At 40.6% G+C, this 14,434-nt stretch overlaps 1 protein-coding gene across 1 annotated transcript in view; it reads right to left on the bottom strand.

Moving 5' to 3' along the window:
• Window positions 1-6,515: 6,515 nt before the first annotated feature.
• NEGR1 (neuronal growth regulator 1) overlaps window positions 6,516-14,434 on the bottom strand; it is a gene marked incomplete at both ends in the record, with an annotated part of 710,996 nt that continues 703,077 nt past the window's right edge. The window contains one exon of the mRNA XM_080916349.1: window positions 6,516-6,640. Within this exon, the coding sequence (XP_080772475.1) occupies window positions 6,516-6,640 (125 nt within the window). The remainder of the gene's footprint in view (window positions 6,641-14,434) is intronic.

Here is a 14,434-nt window from a genome sequence, read left to right as displayed (position 1 = left end):
TTAGGACACATTTTGCTGCAGTGAATACATCTGTGTCGTTTATTGAGCCTCAACTCAGACCACCAGACTCGGATATAATAGGATCTCTGACCTTTTCCTGGAATTTGAATTCATCCAAGTTCTGTATAAAGGTAGTGAACCACTATTAGATGCAGAAGCAGCCATCTCTACAGATCTTGCACAATTTAATTGGATTCTCTTTACCCCAGAATCATTGGCTTATTAATTTTAGTGTTCTGGCCGGGGAGGTATGTAGTTTGAGACTGTCTTGTTTTCTAGCTATATTACTTTTCCATCTCCTTCATCAACAGGGGATTAATGTTCTCACTCCACACACACACACACACACACACACACACACACACACACACACACACACACACACATAGTCATGTTTTCCATCCCTTCTGAATCACAGCGACAGCTGTAGGATTTGTATCACATTTGAGGACAAAACAAATATATTTTCCACATTGCATTTAGGATTATTTAAGCCTCATATTTTATGGGAGCATTGGAAAATGAAAGGTAGCTTATAGCCAATAGACACATACACAAATGAATCTATACATTGGTGTACAAATGGGAATATATATCTAGATGTTTGAGGCATATATTTTTCTACTCTGAGTCTATTGGGGAGCGACACACTGGCCAGGTGGACACTCTATATGTGGATCCAATGCTCTATTTAGTAGATAGGCTATGTCCTACAATATGAAACTATAGTGGTGTTTCTACCTTAGATTGTTTTACAACACTGTGAAAGCCAAGGCATTGATGTCTGGTGAGTGTCCTTATAAGAAATGAAGCATTATGCTCCATTTTAATATGCTTTGGATGCACTTAAAGTTCACTCAAAATGTCTGGTAACAACTTGGGATCCATCCAACGCACAGGCACTAAACTCTGATACTATTAATCGAGCCATGCTCTACTGGAAGACAGCACATGGCTGTCCTCTGAGAGGCTCCACCAGCAACTGACTGAAACAGATATAGATAATTAACAGACAACCATTGGACTGAGGTTGGGGACCACTATGGAAGAATTAGGGGAAGGATTGAAGGAGCTGAATGACATTGGAACCCCAGAGGAAGAACAACAGTATCAACTAGCTGGACCCAGAGACTAAGCCACCAATCAAAGAGCATACATGGGCTGGTCAGTGGTCCCAGCACATATGTAACAGAGGACTGGTTTGTCTGGCCTTAGTGGGAGAGGATGTGCATAATCCTGTAGACATTTGATGTCCCAGGGAAGAGGGATGCTGGAGAGGGGGAAGGAAGGTGTGTATGTGTGAAGGATGTGTGTGTGGCTGAGGGAGTACATTCTCAGAGGCAAAGGGGAGGGAAGGTGGGGTGAAGAACTCTGGGAGGAGACTGAGAAAGGGGCAACATTTGGAATGTAAATAAATATTCTATAAAAACTAATTTCAGGTAAGCAGGAAGCATAGTTACCCTTTTTCCAGCCACTCATTGCCTGGCATTTTCAGTCTATCTTTGGGATGAGAATTAGTTTGCTATGTGAGCTATGAGATGTCTCAGGAAGAAAGGAAGAAAGAATCTAGAGCTCCAGGGTACATACTGGTTGAGGCTCTGAGTTATATGGAGTATGGAAGTAGGCAAACTGTAAACATGAACGCAGGGTGGGTATTTGGATTGGGGGCCGCTGATACTGAGTGATCAGGAAGATGGCACCTCCATCGAGTGCTCAGCCAAGGGAAGAGGGGCAGGGTGTTGTGATTAGGGCTATCAGAGTTGCTGTCCAACCATGCAGAATGTTAGAACAAACTGCCATGATTAGACCATTGTGTGTCTTTCTGTAAAGGGAAGTTCTCAGTTCTGACAAGGCAGAACATAAGGTTGGGTGTTAGGCAAGTGGGACTGTTCTGAGGTAAGTGGATCTCTTGTTCTTGCATCAGGTGATGCCTCTAGAAATTAACAGAGATGACATTTTTGGTCTACAGATGCCTTTGGTTTGCTCACCAGTTTGGTAAGTGGATTCCTAAATCCTTTCTTTAAGTTTGGAGTCATCTGTTGACATCTTGAATGTACTATTCTTGCATCCTCACATTTGCTGACATAGCTTTTTATCTCCTCTTATATGCAGGTCCTATTGAAGTGTCCCTGTCCTCACCTGTTGTATTCCTCATGCTTTGATCCCAGGCTTCGTACATGCTGATTCTGTTTCCGATATGTAATCGAATTCAGGACAAACATTCAAAGGACGAGAAAATGAATTAGAGAACAATCAGATATCTTAGTGTGTTTCACTTTTTGTGAGAGGAAGAGTTTGGTGTACACTTCCCCAAAACTACAGTTACATCCATATTTATAATGACAGCAGTAGAATGCCAGACTGTCTCTCTCCAGCCCCAACCTTTTCATTTCTCCAGCCCAAATATTTATATCTCCCCAGCCCCAACCTTCCTGTCTCTTCAGCCCCAGCCTTTCCACCTCTTCAGCCTCAGCATCCTGATTAATTTTGTTGTGATCACAGATAGGCAGACTTAGATAGGAGGGATAAAACCAATCATTCTTGTGGAATGGACTCATTTATATATTATATATTGTAGTATTCGCAGAGCAGGCTTTGCTTAGAAAGCAAGACGTGGAAAAGAAATTGTATTTAGATGTCCTGAGGGGTGTGCATATTCTCCATTGCTTTATCCCCATCTCTTTTAAGAAGCCACTGACTTGTAAAGGCATTTGGATTGTCAGTTTGTGTGATCATTGGATTTTACCCCCCAGGCTCTACCAGAGTCATTTCCCACTTCAAGTAAACACTTGAAAGAATATGTATCTCCAAAAAGTTAATTTTGGACAAATGTACACATTGTCAGACCTTTAGGGAACCATAATAGATCCAGCCTGGAGCCCTTGAAGCCATGGAATTCAGGTTTTCACACTGTGTTGTCATGCAGTATGAGAAAGACAGGGGACAATGAAAGAGCAGGCCTAAGCTAGCATGTCTTTTCTTCTCTGACTAAGAGTTTAAAATGAGTCAAATACATAAATTAATTGATAAACTGACTTTATATTCACCTATTGGAAACAGTACAACATATTTTACATCAGATTATGAAATATGGATGTTTTACTAAAGACAGGAAGGAAGTTTCCAGTCTTTAAAGTAAGTACATTTCAGAGGATCTTAAGGCAATACCATTTATCCATATTCATATCTATTGAAATACTGTACACCCACACACTTCAATAAATAGTTAGAAACCTGACCTCTTTTTAAAATCATTTCTGGATTTCAAAAAAAAAGTTTTTATTGAAAAGATTAAATAGGTAACTTTCAGCTGTGTTACAAAGCTAAGCACAATGGGTAAATTAACAATTATTCAGTAATTTGATCAATACCGTTGATTGACTTTGATAGTTGTTCAGAGTTTTCAGACTTCACAGATTGGGGTACTTCTCTATATGTGTGCAGTTTGGTCCTGACTCAACAGGGAGACTCTTAGCTTTCCAGTCTCCTTTCTAGACATAGCATACATGTTATGAGAAGATTAGTTTTCAGTGAAGCTGTGAACCCCAAAGTGACTTTATGTTTGAAATGCTCTCTCTCAAATCTCAGTGTCTGCAAAAAGCACTCAGTACTGTGGCCTGGGCAGTGCTAATCATTCCATAGATTCTGCCCAGAAGGACCACAGGGCACAGCAGGACTTAGGTTTAGAATAAGATCATTGGAAAAAAATTAGGCCATTTGCAGTTAAACCAAGAACGCAGCCCAATAGGCTCATCAGCAGAAGATTCCAGCTCTCCCCTACCCTGTCCTAATCTCTTCACCTTCTTCAGTCCTTTCTGTTTATCTTCCATACTCCTTTCTCCTTTCTCTACCATCATCATCATCTTTCCTTTCTCTAAAAGTTTAGGGGCAACAAAAGGAATCCCACAAATGGATATTGTGGAAAAGATAACACTGAAATGAATAGCTAAAGAAATCATTGTAAATCAAAGGGTAAATTAACTTTGTAAGACTGCGATTCTGAAATTGCAACAATCTTGTACAGTCAGGACTGATAAAATGGAGTAATCAGACATTTCAGATGCCTGTCAATGTAAAATCACCTACTTGAACATTATATGCAATACATTCACACAAAAAAGCAAATACTGTAGCCTTATTTGAACAATACTGAACTCATAAATACTCATGGTTTCACTCTGTCCAGGCGCCTAAGGACTATGCTGCCATAATACAGAAAAACATAGCGGATGCCTCCTCTATTAAAATGTCACTCAAGAAAGTCTCTTCTAACATAAAGGCAAATACATGTAGCTACTGAGCTATGACTGTCCTTTGTCACACTCTATGGAAAAACACCGGACTCCACGAATTTGGAATCATGACAACACTTAGAACTAATTATTTGGTTCATCTGTATTTTATACCTCAGTTTACCTCACATGTACCCTACACACCTTACACAGAGGAGGCATTTTTAAATCTAGGGAAACGGTCACTGTATAATACGCATTCTCCAACTGCTTCTCTTCCCAAACAGCGGTTCAGGTGGCCAACACTCCATGGTAGCACCGCTATCTCTAATAAGTAGGTTATTGTGGAGTGTGCTACTTTAAAGCTGCAATACAAAGAAAAAAATTCTGTTGTTCGCTCACTAATTCCACAAAGAACATTTTTAGTAGCAAATCACCTAAAATTTAAATTCCATAATTTTCAAATTTTACTTTTAACATATCAATGATAATGACATAAATTTATTACAGCCAGTAAATTTCATAGCATTATGCCACATTATTGCCATTTCATGGGAAGACTATGTATTTTTTGTCTCCTCACTTATGATTCATTTTCCTAATTATAATAGATTTATGGTGTCTTTTGGGTCTAAAATTTGTTTAGGGAAAAAAAAATATAAAGTCATCCTTCTAGGGAAAAACATTAACTATCTAAAATAGTCACTGTAAAAGTCCTTGTGTGTAGTTTTGAGAGTAGGTCTTTAGTTAGGGTGTGCAGAAAGAAGGTCACTGTAGAAACCTAGGCGTGCTGAAATTGGCAACTTCATCAGACCTGAAAAATGGCTTTCAAGGCTATAGTCTTTCTTTAGTCAAAAGCAAGACCATGAGCCTATTCCTGTAATATAGTAGTTAGACTAACAGCATTTTCCTTCAAAAATGTAGTTTTGTTCTTTAAATAGAAAAAATGGAATATTCACAATCATTTAGTGATTAACATATCCCATGATGCCCTCCTTCTGGTGTGTCCATTTGGTCGCATCTCATATGTATCCTGTAAGATGCAGTGAAGCATGGGGAGTCTTCAGTTTTGGCGTCCGTTTGAGTGGTTATGACTAACCAGATTTTGGTGAAGAATTAGTTACTTCAGGGATGATCTGTTGTGCATGGACACACAATATTTGTTAAAACACATTTTGGAATTTTTAAAGAACATAGATGCATTCCTATCAACCAAATGACGGAAAATGAGATGGAAAGTCTGCAGGATTTCTGTTACAGTAACTTGAGGATGTCAAAGCCTAATCTGGGCGCTCACCGCCTCACATCTCTTGGGTGATAGGGCTGTGGTCCATGCAGAGAACCCGTCTTAGGGCATCATGTGAATAGGGCAGGAGACTGCTGCTTTATGAGGGGTCTCTAGAAAAGGCTGTGCTGTCCTCTGATGGGTTATGCTTTCCCACAGTGGCACTAATATTTTATTAAATTGTTTTTATCAAGAAAACTGAGATGTTATGGGCAAAGTTTTCAGGCCCCATGGGTAATAACTAGACACAGCCCCATAGCTTCTTACCCCCCCCAAATGGGGTGGAGTTTAGCTTATTGGTGTAATGTCCTTTATTTACTTATTTCTTTCTTGCTTTCAAATTGCAAGGTTTAGGAAAACATTATGTATTTGTCAGAGACAAAGAGATTATTTTATGAAGGCACACCCATGCTGAAGTTAGAAGGAGAAGCTTAGCGAGTTATATTACAAGGCTCATTTCCAAAACCTGGATGTCATGCGAGCAGGGACATCTAGATATGTGTTATATTTTGAGATGATCTGAAGGCAATATTATTTGAATTTTTATCAAAAAAGAAAAAAAAAGCATCTTTGTAAATGTGGGTTGACTCTTATTGAAACAGGGCACAGGGCCCTTGTATTGCAGCCTTAAAGAAATATGGGTTCACTGCAATGTTTGTTATGTAAACTACAGCCGGAAGCCTAGCAGACCACGACTGAATGCTTTTGAAAAGTTGTAGATTACAAACATGAAATCACAATTAATATCCTCTAAAAGTAAGTTCAGACCTTTCACATCTTAAAAAAGGGACAATGTGCAGTGCTTCACAAGGTCGTGTGTCTAACCAAAAGGAGAGGAGAATGAAAGTATTTACACAACCAGCCATTCTGCAGACAAAAGGCGTCACCGCGTACAGACGGCCGATGGTACCATGCCGCTTCAACCTAACTGCACCAGATTGGATCCAGCCATCAGCACTCCCAGAGACTCCTTAAAAGCCTTTCATGGGTCTTTAGATTCATTGTAGGATGACATTCTTCAGGTAGAATATACTGATGACAGAAGATAGTGTCAACGCAAGGCTCCAGCAGGAGAAGAGGTCGCAGGCACTCCCAGTAATCCCATACTGGGCTGTGCTTGGAGCTGGAAAGGAATGAAAGAGAATTAGTCAAATACAGTCTCATATCTGGTATTCTTGAGAATATCCAACTGGAATAGTGCTGGGGGCAGAAATGGTTCGGTTCATCGGGCCTATTAGGATTAACCTCTTGAGGTCAGTTTTTGCAAGGGCAAAAGAGCTATGATAAAATCTACCTGGCAGAGCTGTGGTATAAACTGGACCTAATAAGGTCCACTAATACTACTGCTCTTACATGTACTATAATTATTCACATTCACAGGAAATGTGACCACATTTGCAAAGCTCTCACCAAACAGCCAAATACTATATCAAATCCTGGAAAAACAAACAAACAAACAAAAGTAGATTTCCCTTCTCAAGAACTTTGTTTTATATGTGTGTGAGAACATTTTAACAACTGTATCACAATACCATACAACATTAGAGTTGAACATGCAAATTCTACTGACAGAAAAATTATCATACGAAGTTGTCTGGATAGGAGAGAGTTGCATTTACAAAGTTTTATTAGAGGAACTACGCTCTGGTTCAGTAGGTAACATGGAAGAAGCATTAGGAAAGAGACTACAGGCAAAATGTTGGAGCCTCAGATGTAGACCAGCTTTCCTGGGCCAAAGGGGCTGGATTGAAACAGTAACAGCAGGAAGTTCACATTCTGACAAGAGCTTAGTACAGCGCAATGTATACATTAGATATATATAGGCTGTACGGATACATTAGAAAGCATAGCTTCACACACAGAAGCCCAAAAGGTCACCAGACTTAGGGTGTAGCTGCTGCCTGCCATGCAGGTCCACTGCAGCTGTTGGTAGGTAAGGCTGTTGCTGAGGGCTTCATGGATCATGATGTTCCTGAAACTGAGCCTTACCGGTGCTCACATGGCTTGGGATTGATTCTTGCTTATCACAATATAATAGCAAGAACAACATGCCTGCCAGCTTGCTTCTAACCACCTCTTGATAATGAAACCTGCAGGTCAAGTCCTCTGTTTTTGTTGAAATGGAATCCTGTAATAAAGACATACATTTCATGCCTAAGTCGACAACTCAAATCTAGGAGCAGTGTCTATGGCTCTGAATTCGAATCAGCAGCAGAACAGTTTGCATGGAAGCTGCATAGAGGACTAGATCACCATGTAACAAGAACAATAGTTATGTTCTGATATTTGTAAGAAATTATATGGGTGAGGGAACTACTGACCCCCCTGCCCATGGTCAGAGGGGTACTCAGTAAACCTCAGTGTTGAAACTGCGACTTTTTAAAATTCACTTTATATTCCAATTGCTTTCCTCCTCACACTGTCTCCTAGCTCATCTCCCCTCCCCTTCTCCTCTGTGAGGGTGGTCCCCCAACTCCCAACTCTCCAGCATCCTCTGACTCTAGCACATCAAGTCTCTGCAGGGCTAGGTGCATCCTTTCCCACTGATGTCTAAGAAGCCAGTCCAGTTAAGGGAACATATTCCACAGACAGGCAATAGCTTCATGGATAGCACCCCTCCAGTTGTTGGGGGACTCACATGAAGACCAAGCTGCACATCTGTGTCATATGTGTGGGGGTAGGGCAGACCTGCAACTTTTTGATAAGCAGAGAAAGTAACACAAGAGCAGCTACTGAGTTGAGCATGTCTGTCAGGAGTGGGTGTTTTCAGTGAAAAGAAGAACCCAACTCTGGGAGCTAACTGAGCTTTTCTGCATCTGATACTTAAGATGACTAATGTAAAATCATGAAAGTCTTATTTTTGCTTGGTGAAGACCTGGAAAGTATTTTAGAGATATTAACATGTAATCGTTAACAGCCACCTTGGAGCTGTTGTTTTTGAGAGCCTTGAGTGTGATGAAAGGATCAGTGAAGGGCAGTAATGGAAGGCACGGAGAATGATAACCACACAGGGTAAAGGCAAGCCACTCTGTCATCATTCCACACTGAGGAAGGGTCCACACAGACTGTGGGTGACCTCAGGAGGTCTGACCACTGTCTCACATATTGCAGCCGTCCTTTCTGACCGACCCTTGTGTCCTCTGCAGTCCTGCGGTCACCCTACATTGCAGATATGTGTTCATATGTTTATTTCTAGTGTCATTCATTTTTCATTTATGTTTCTTACTGCCTGAAACAAAACCTGGGCACATAATAGATGCCCAAGAAATGCTCAAGGGAACAATTTAATTAAATGAAGAAATTGCTGTTTCAATGTGTACTTTGGTCTTACCAGACTGGGTCTCTTCTGCGGCAGAACACAAGCATGCATGTCCTGGATCATCAGTGGGTGTGCTTCCCTTTGTTAATCCAGTAAGTGTTTATGGAACTGGGCATCAAAGGAAATGTTAAGCGCCAGGAATATAACGCTAAGTACTGTAGGCATGGCCCTGTGGTTACCTAATTCTACACACGCTCATATAAATGTCTATTTTGCCATCTAATTGTAATGTCATTTCCTTCCGAAGGCCCCATCCATCTTCAACTCACATCACCTTTCTTTTTTTCTGAAATATGACAAATTATTACCAGTCATATATTTTTTAATTAACTACTTTACAATTAAAGCAACATACTTTCAAACATCCCAAAACACCTCCCTTAGGAGAGAGCCCGTGTCTCTTGAAAGCAAGGGTTTTATTAATTTACTCTTCATCCTCCCTGAGATGCACCCTATGGCGTCTGCTGTCCCCACCTCTCCCAGTGTCACTGGTTTGCACAGTCAGCTCTAGACAGTCTACAGTCATCTGAGAAGGGGGTTTCAGTAAGGGATTGCACAGACCAGATTTGCCCTAGGGTGAATCTTTGGTACAGCTTTAATTGTTAATTATTAATTGATGAAGGAAGGCCCAGCCTATTGTGAGTAGCACCATCCTTGGCAGGTGGTCTGATGTGTATAAGGAAGCAACAGAGCTTGAAGCTGGGAATAAACCAGCAAGCAATGTCTCTCACAGTTTATACTTCAAGTTCCTGCTTGAGGTCCTGTCCTGACTTCCTTCAGTGGTGACTATGACCTGGAAGAAAAAGCCAAACAAATCTTTTTCTTCCCTAAGTTGTTTTTGGTTGAAGTGTTTTATTACAGCAATAGAAAACAGACACTCAGACAAAGACAACACTCTTGCATGACAAAAAGTAAACTACTAGTTATAAACATTGTTTTATAACTTCATTTCCTCCGCAATGCATGAAGTTTTACACATAGTAGGTAAATTAATTTTGTTTAACTCAATCAACTGAAATAAGCAATTATCTGCTTCTTGACAACCATCTCATTAGTTAATGATAATCTTCTGAGTCACCTAGTTTTTATGAAGTCTACATTAATAATGCCCTTAGAGGTGAAGTCCTTGGTTCTGCCAAGGCTCAATGCTCCACTGTAGGGGAATGTCAAAGCAGGGAGGCAGGAGGGGGATGAACACTCTCACAGAAGAAGGGGGAGGGGGATGGGATATGGAAGGGAACTGGGAAAGGGGATAATGTTTGAAATGTAAATAAAATATATCCAATAAAACCATTAAGAAAAAGATAGGCACAATCTATCAGATGGTGTGAGATAGTCTTTGTACAGTTTGCTCATGAAGAACTCAGTAGCACAAAGAGAAGCAATAGGAAGGAAACCAGTGGATACCAAAATGAGGAGTCTGTGTATGAAAGGTGCTGTCACAAAAGGAGCAAAATACTGTCACAGACTTTAGTATTGTGAATGCTTCCTATGTTACTAAAAGACAATTTCAGACAACCTCCGTGATCATCCAGCTCTTACAGTCTTTCCTCCCTCGCATCTGAATGTTCACTGTGCTGTCAATGCCAAGCGGTCAGCCCCGAGAACATACAGATAGGTAACATCATAGACTGAACGGTTTAAATTTAGCTTGTTTATATATACATTATACATGCAGTAACCATTAGTTTAAAAGATGTCATGAATTTGAAGGAGAGCAGGAATGGGCATAAACGAAAGGAGAGAAGAAAAGGAATCAGAGAATGTTGTAAATATATTAATTTCAAAAATAAAATAAAAAGTTTAAGACTAACCAAAATGAAACAAAAATGGTATGAGTGCTGTTCTGAAAAAGATTTTGAGAAAGTCATAATAGAAAAGTAATTGTTATGTAGCAGAGGATGGCATTGTCTGGCATCAAGAGGAGGAGAAGCCCGTGGTCCTGTGAAGGCTTGTTTCCCCAGTGTAGAGGAATGCTAGGGCCATGAGGTGGGAGTGGGTGGGTGGGAGTAGGAGCATCTTCATAAAGCAGGGGGAAGAGAGGGGGTAAAGGGGATAACATTTGAAATGTAAATATATAAAATATCCAATAAAAATTAAAAAAGAAAAATAATAATACCCTTTGTGTGCATATGCTCTCAATAATGATGAGAGTCTTAAAATTTTAATTAAATCTTATTTTTCCTTATAGACTTTATTCCAAAAACATCATCTACTGTTTTATACTGCATCTTTTTAGTTAATGCTATCCAAGTCATACTGACTAATAAAAGTCTTGTCATCTGTTATATTTCTTTAATATTTTAAGGCATTCACAATTCTTACACCTTTTATGACTTCAACCATAAAATGTTCTTTTCCCTCAAACTTCAAACATTGGTTCTTTAGTAATGTGACTTGTAAAATGAGAAATACAGGGAGGGAACTTGGCAACACACACAGGAGCCATGATAGGGACAATTCTCACCCAAAGAAGAGGCAGAAGATGAAAAGAAGAAAAGATTAAATTCCAAGGCTTACAGTGCTGAGTGGCTCACACAGTCAACTGGAGCTGGTTTCTGCACATGCCTAGTGACTTCTGACAGAACACAGTGCTTGCATGTGGATCGTGGTTTCTTTGGATTAAGCTCAGGTGTAGCCTTAGGTCTTTAAAAACCTACTTTAATAAGGGTTCTTATATGCCTTAACCTCCCTTCTAGCCCATCATTCATCAGAGGTAGTAGAAAGGAAAGGTCAATAGAGCAAAGGAGGATGTGGACGTGTTTAGAAATAGTTCTTCGGGGGGTGATCTCAATCTTCTTTGTCAGGATAGCAGCAGTTCAGAGTCAGCAGTGCTAGTTCCATCCACTTGTGAACACCATTCACGAATCAGCAAAGGCAGTTTGATCCTTTCCTTATGTGGGCATACAGAGAATAGTTATTTATTAAGTATTTTCCATTCATACTCACTGCCAAAGAATCCTCAAGTCTCTGCCAATCATCTTGATCCATGGAAGTGGTAAGATATTGCTGTAACACTACTAGGAATTCTTTGGTGTGTTTCTATAAAGTCCCACGGCATACAATGGTCAGCCCAGAAGGCAAGGCAAACCAGTGCCCCAGCATTGTTAGCAAAGACCAGTGTCAGCAAAACCCAACAAAGACTAGCAACAAAAGGTAAGGTGAGTCAGTGATGCACATAGCATCATCTACTCTCTGTTGAGTTATATTTATATCCTTTCCAAACATTTTGTGCTTTCTCAAGCATCCCGTCTAGCAAAATATCACATGCCCCTTTCCAGGAAGCTTCCAGAAAAAACACCATGTGTCTACTCTTGGCAAGACATCCCCCCATAAGAGATGACACAACTGAGTCTCCAAAGAAACCAGAACTTTCTATTTTAGTCATGTTTTAGTTATAATAATGGGAGGCTCTGCCTTTGTAAACTTCTACACTGAGATGCTGAACCTCTGAGTTGCCACTGAGAAGGCATTTGGCTACAAGTCCCGCAGCAGGTCTTCCTGGCTCCTGCCTTAAGCTTTTACCATGAAGAAAAGCTGTGACCTTTAACAGGTTTGTTTTGCTGAGAGATACCTCCTTCGTCTAATTTGAAAATTGGACTTTTATACTTTTACCAGAGAATCTTCCTTCAAAAATGGCTGCTTTTCACTATGTGTTCACTGGGCACTTACTGGATACACACTATGTGTTGGGTTTTGTGTCCATTGTTGAACGCAGAGAGACAGACCAGATTCATTTGTGGCTTTAGGGAACTTAACATCACCTGAATAGAACTCTCTTTACTAGAGAAAAGGAATTATTCACTCCAGGTTATGTTATCAGTATTCTAGAGTGAAGACAATCTTTGAATCTATTCTCTTTTGTTAAAGCACAAATAAATCAGAAATCAAATGAGAGAAACACATTTAACACTCAGATCCCATTGAAGCCATCCTGAGACACAGATGTACGGCAACCAGCAGCTGTGTGGCTTTGGGGTCTGGAATCCTCTGGTTTGTAGCTGTGTAGCTTTGGGTCTGGCATCCTCTGGTCTGCAGCTGTGTGGCTTTGGGGTCTGGAATCCTCTGGTCTGCAGCTGTGTGGCTTTGGGTCTGGCATCCTCTGGTCTGCAGCTGTGTGGCTTTGGGTCTGGAATCCTCTGGTCTGCAGCTGTGTGGCTTTGGAGTCTAGAATTCTCTGGTCTGCAGTTGTATGGCTTTGGGGTCTGGCATCCTCTGGTCTGCAGCTGTGTGGCTTTGGGTCTGGCATCCTCTGGTCTGCAGCTGTGTGGCTTTGGGTCTGGCATCCTCTGGTCTGCAGCTGTGTGGCTTTGGGGTCTAGAATTCTCTGGTCTGCAGTTGTGTGGCTTTGGGGTCTGGAATCCTCTGGTCTGCAGCTGTGTGGCTTTGGGGTCTGGCATCCTCTGGTCTGCAGCTGTGTGGCTTTGGGGTCTGGCATCCTCTGGTCTGCAGCTGTGTGGCTTTGGGGTCTGGCATCCTCTGTTCTGTAGCTGTGTGGCTTGGAGTCTGGCATCCTCTGGTCTGCAGCTGTGTGGCTTTGGGGTCTGGCATCCTCTGGTCTGCTGCATTTCCCATGATGGCTTATTTACTATCTTGTTTTAGACGTTTGCAGGCCTCGTTGTGTTTAATATTAAACATTAGTAGATAAATTTTAAAGTATCTATAAATCTAATATGATAAAAACAATTTTTCATCTTGTCAATTATCCAACATATGCATCTTTAAGGATTTTAAACTGTAAATAAAATACAAAGTGAGCCTGTTCACATATCATGAGAATGTAGAAATCCATATTGAAGCATTAAATGCTGAAAATAATTCCTAATAACTACAGTGAATATATGCCATATTTACATCTTTTTGATGAATTTAGCTTGGATCTTTTAGCATATCAAGCACATGACACCAGGAATAAGTCTTTCCTAATCAGATAAAAGCAATAGCTGAAGAGCTATCCTCTTAGCAACTTAGCTCTGTGCTGTGTGCCTTGACTATTTGATTCTTCTGTCTCTGAAGCACACATATGATCCCCAAACTCAACATGGTGTGTGCAACCCACATAGAAGATGCAGTTGTGTTTCATGTGCCATTCACTCTTTCAAGTGAAGGAGAAGCTTTGTTCTATTATTTACCATAGAGATGACCATGTGAGAAGAAGAATGATAAAAGGATTAAAAGAACTCTTATATTCTGGAAAGGGGAATCTAGGTGGTGAGAAAAAAATGCTGGAAAAACTAGACTCTTACTTCATATTCTATTTCTGAGAAGACAAATTATTTGTGTTGAGTACGCGGTAAACTAGCAGTCACATCACATTTACTAAACTTTAAAGTAGGGCCTTAAAGCACAAATCATTTACTTCATTTGTTAGTACTGTTATTATGCACACCACCTGGTTCTTCCTCCTCCTTCTCCTCCTCTTCCTCTTCTTCTTTTTCTTCTTCTTTTTCCTCTTTCTCTTCCTCCTCTTCTTCCTCCTTCTCTTTCTCCTCCTCCTCCTCCTCTTCTTCTTCCTCCTCTTCTTATTCCTCTCCCTCTTCTTCTTCTTCCTCCTTCTCTTCCTCTTTCTCCTCCTCCTCCTTCCTCTTCCTCCTCCTT

This window comes from Micromys minutus (genome assembly GCF_963924665.1).
Source record: "Micromys minutus genome assembly, chromosome: 4".
NCBI classification, from domain to species: Eukaryota; Metazoa; Chordata; class Mammalia; order Rodentia; family Muridae; genus Micromys; species Micromys minutus.
Note: the sequence above shows the minus strand (reverse complement) of the source record. Positions and strands in the feature narration are given on the sequence as shown.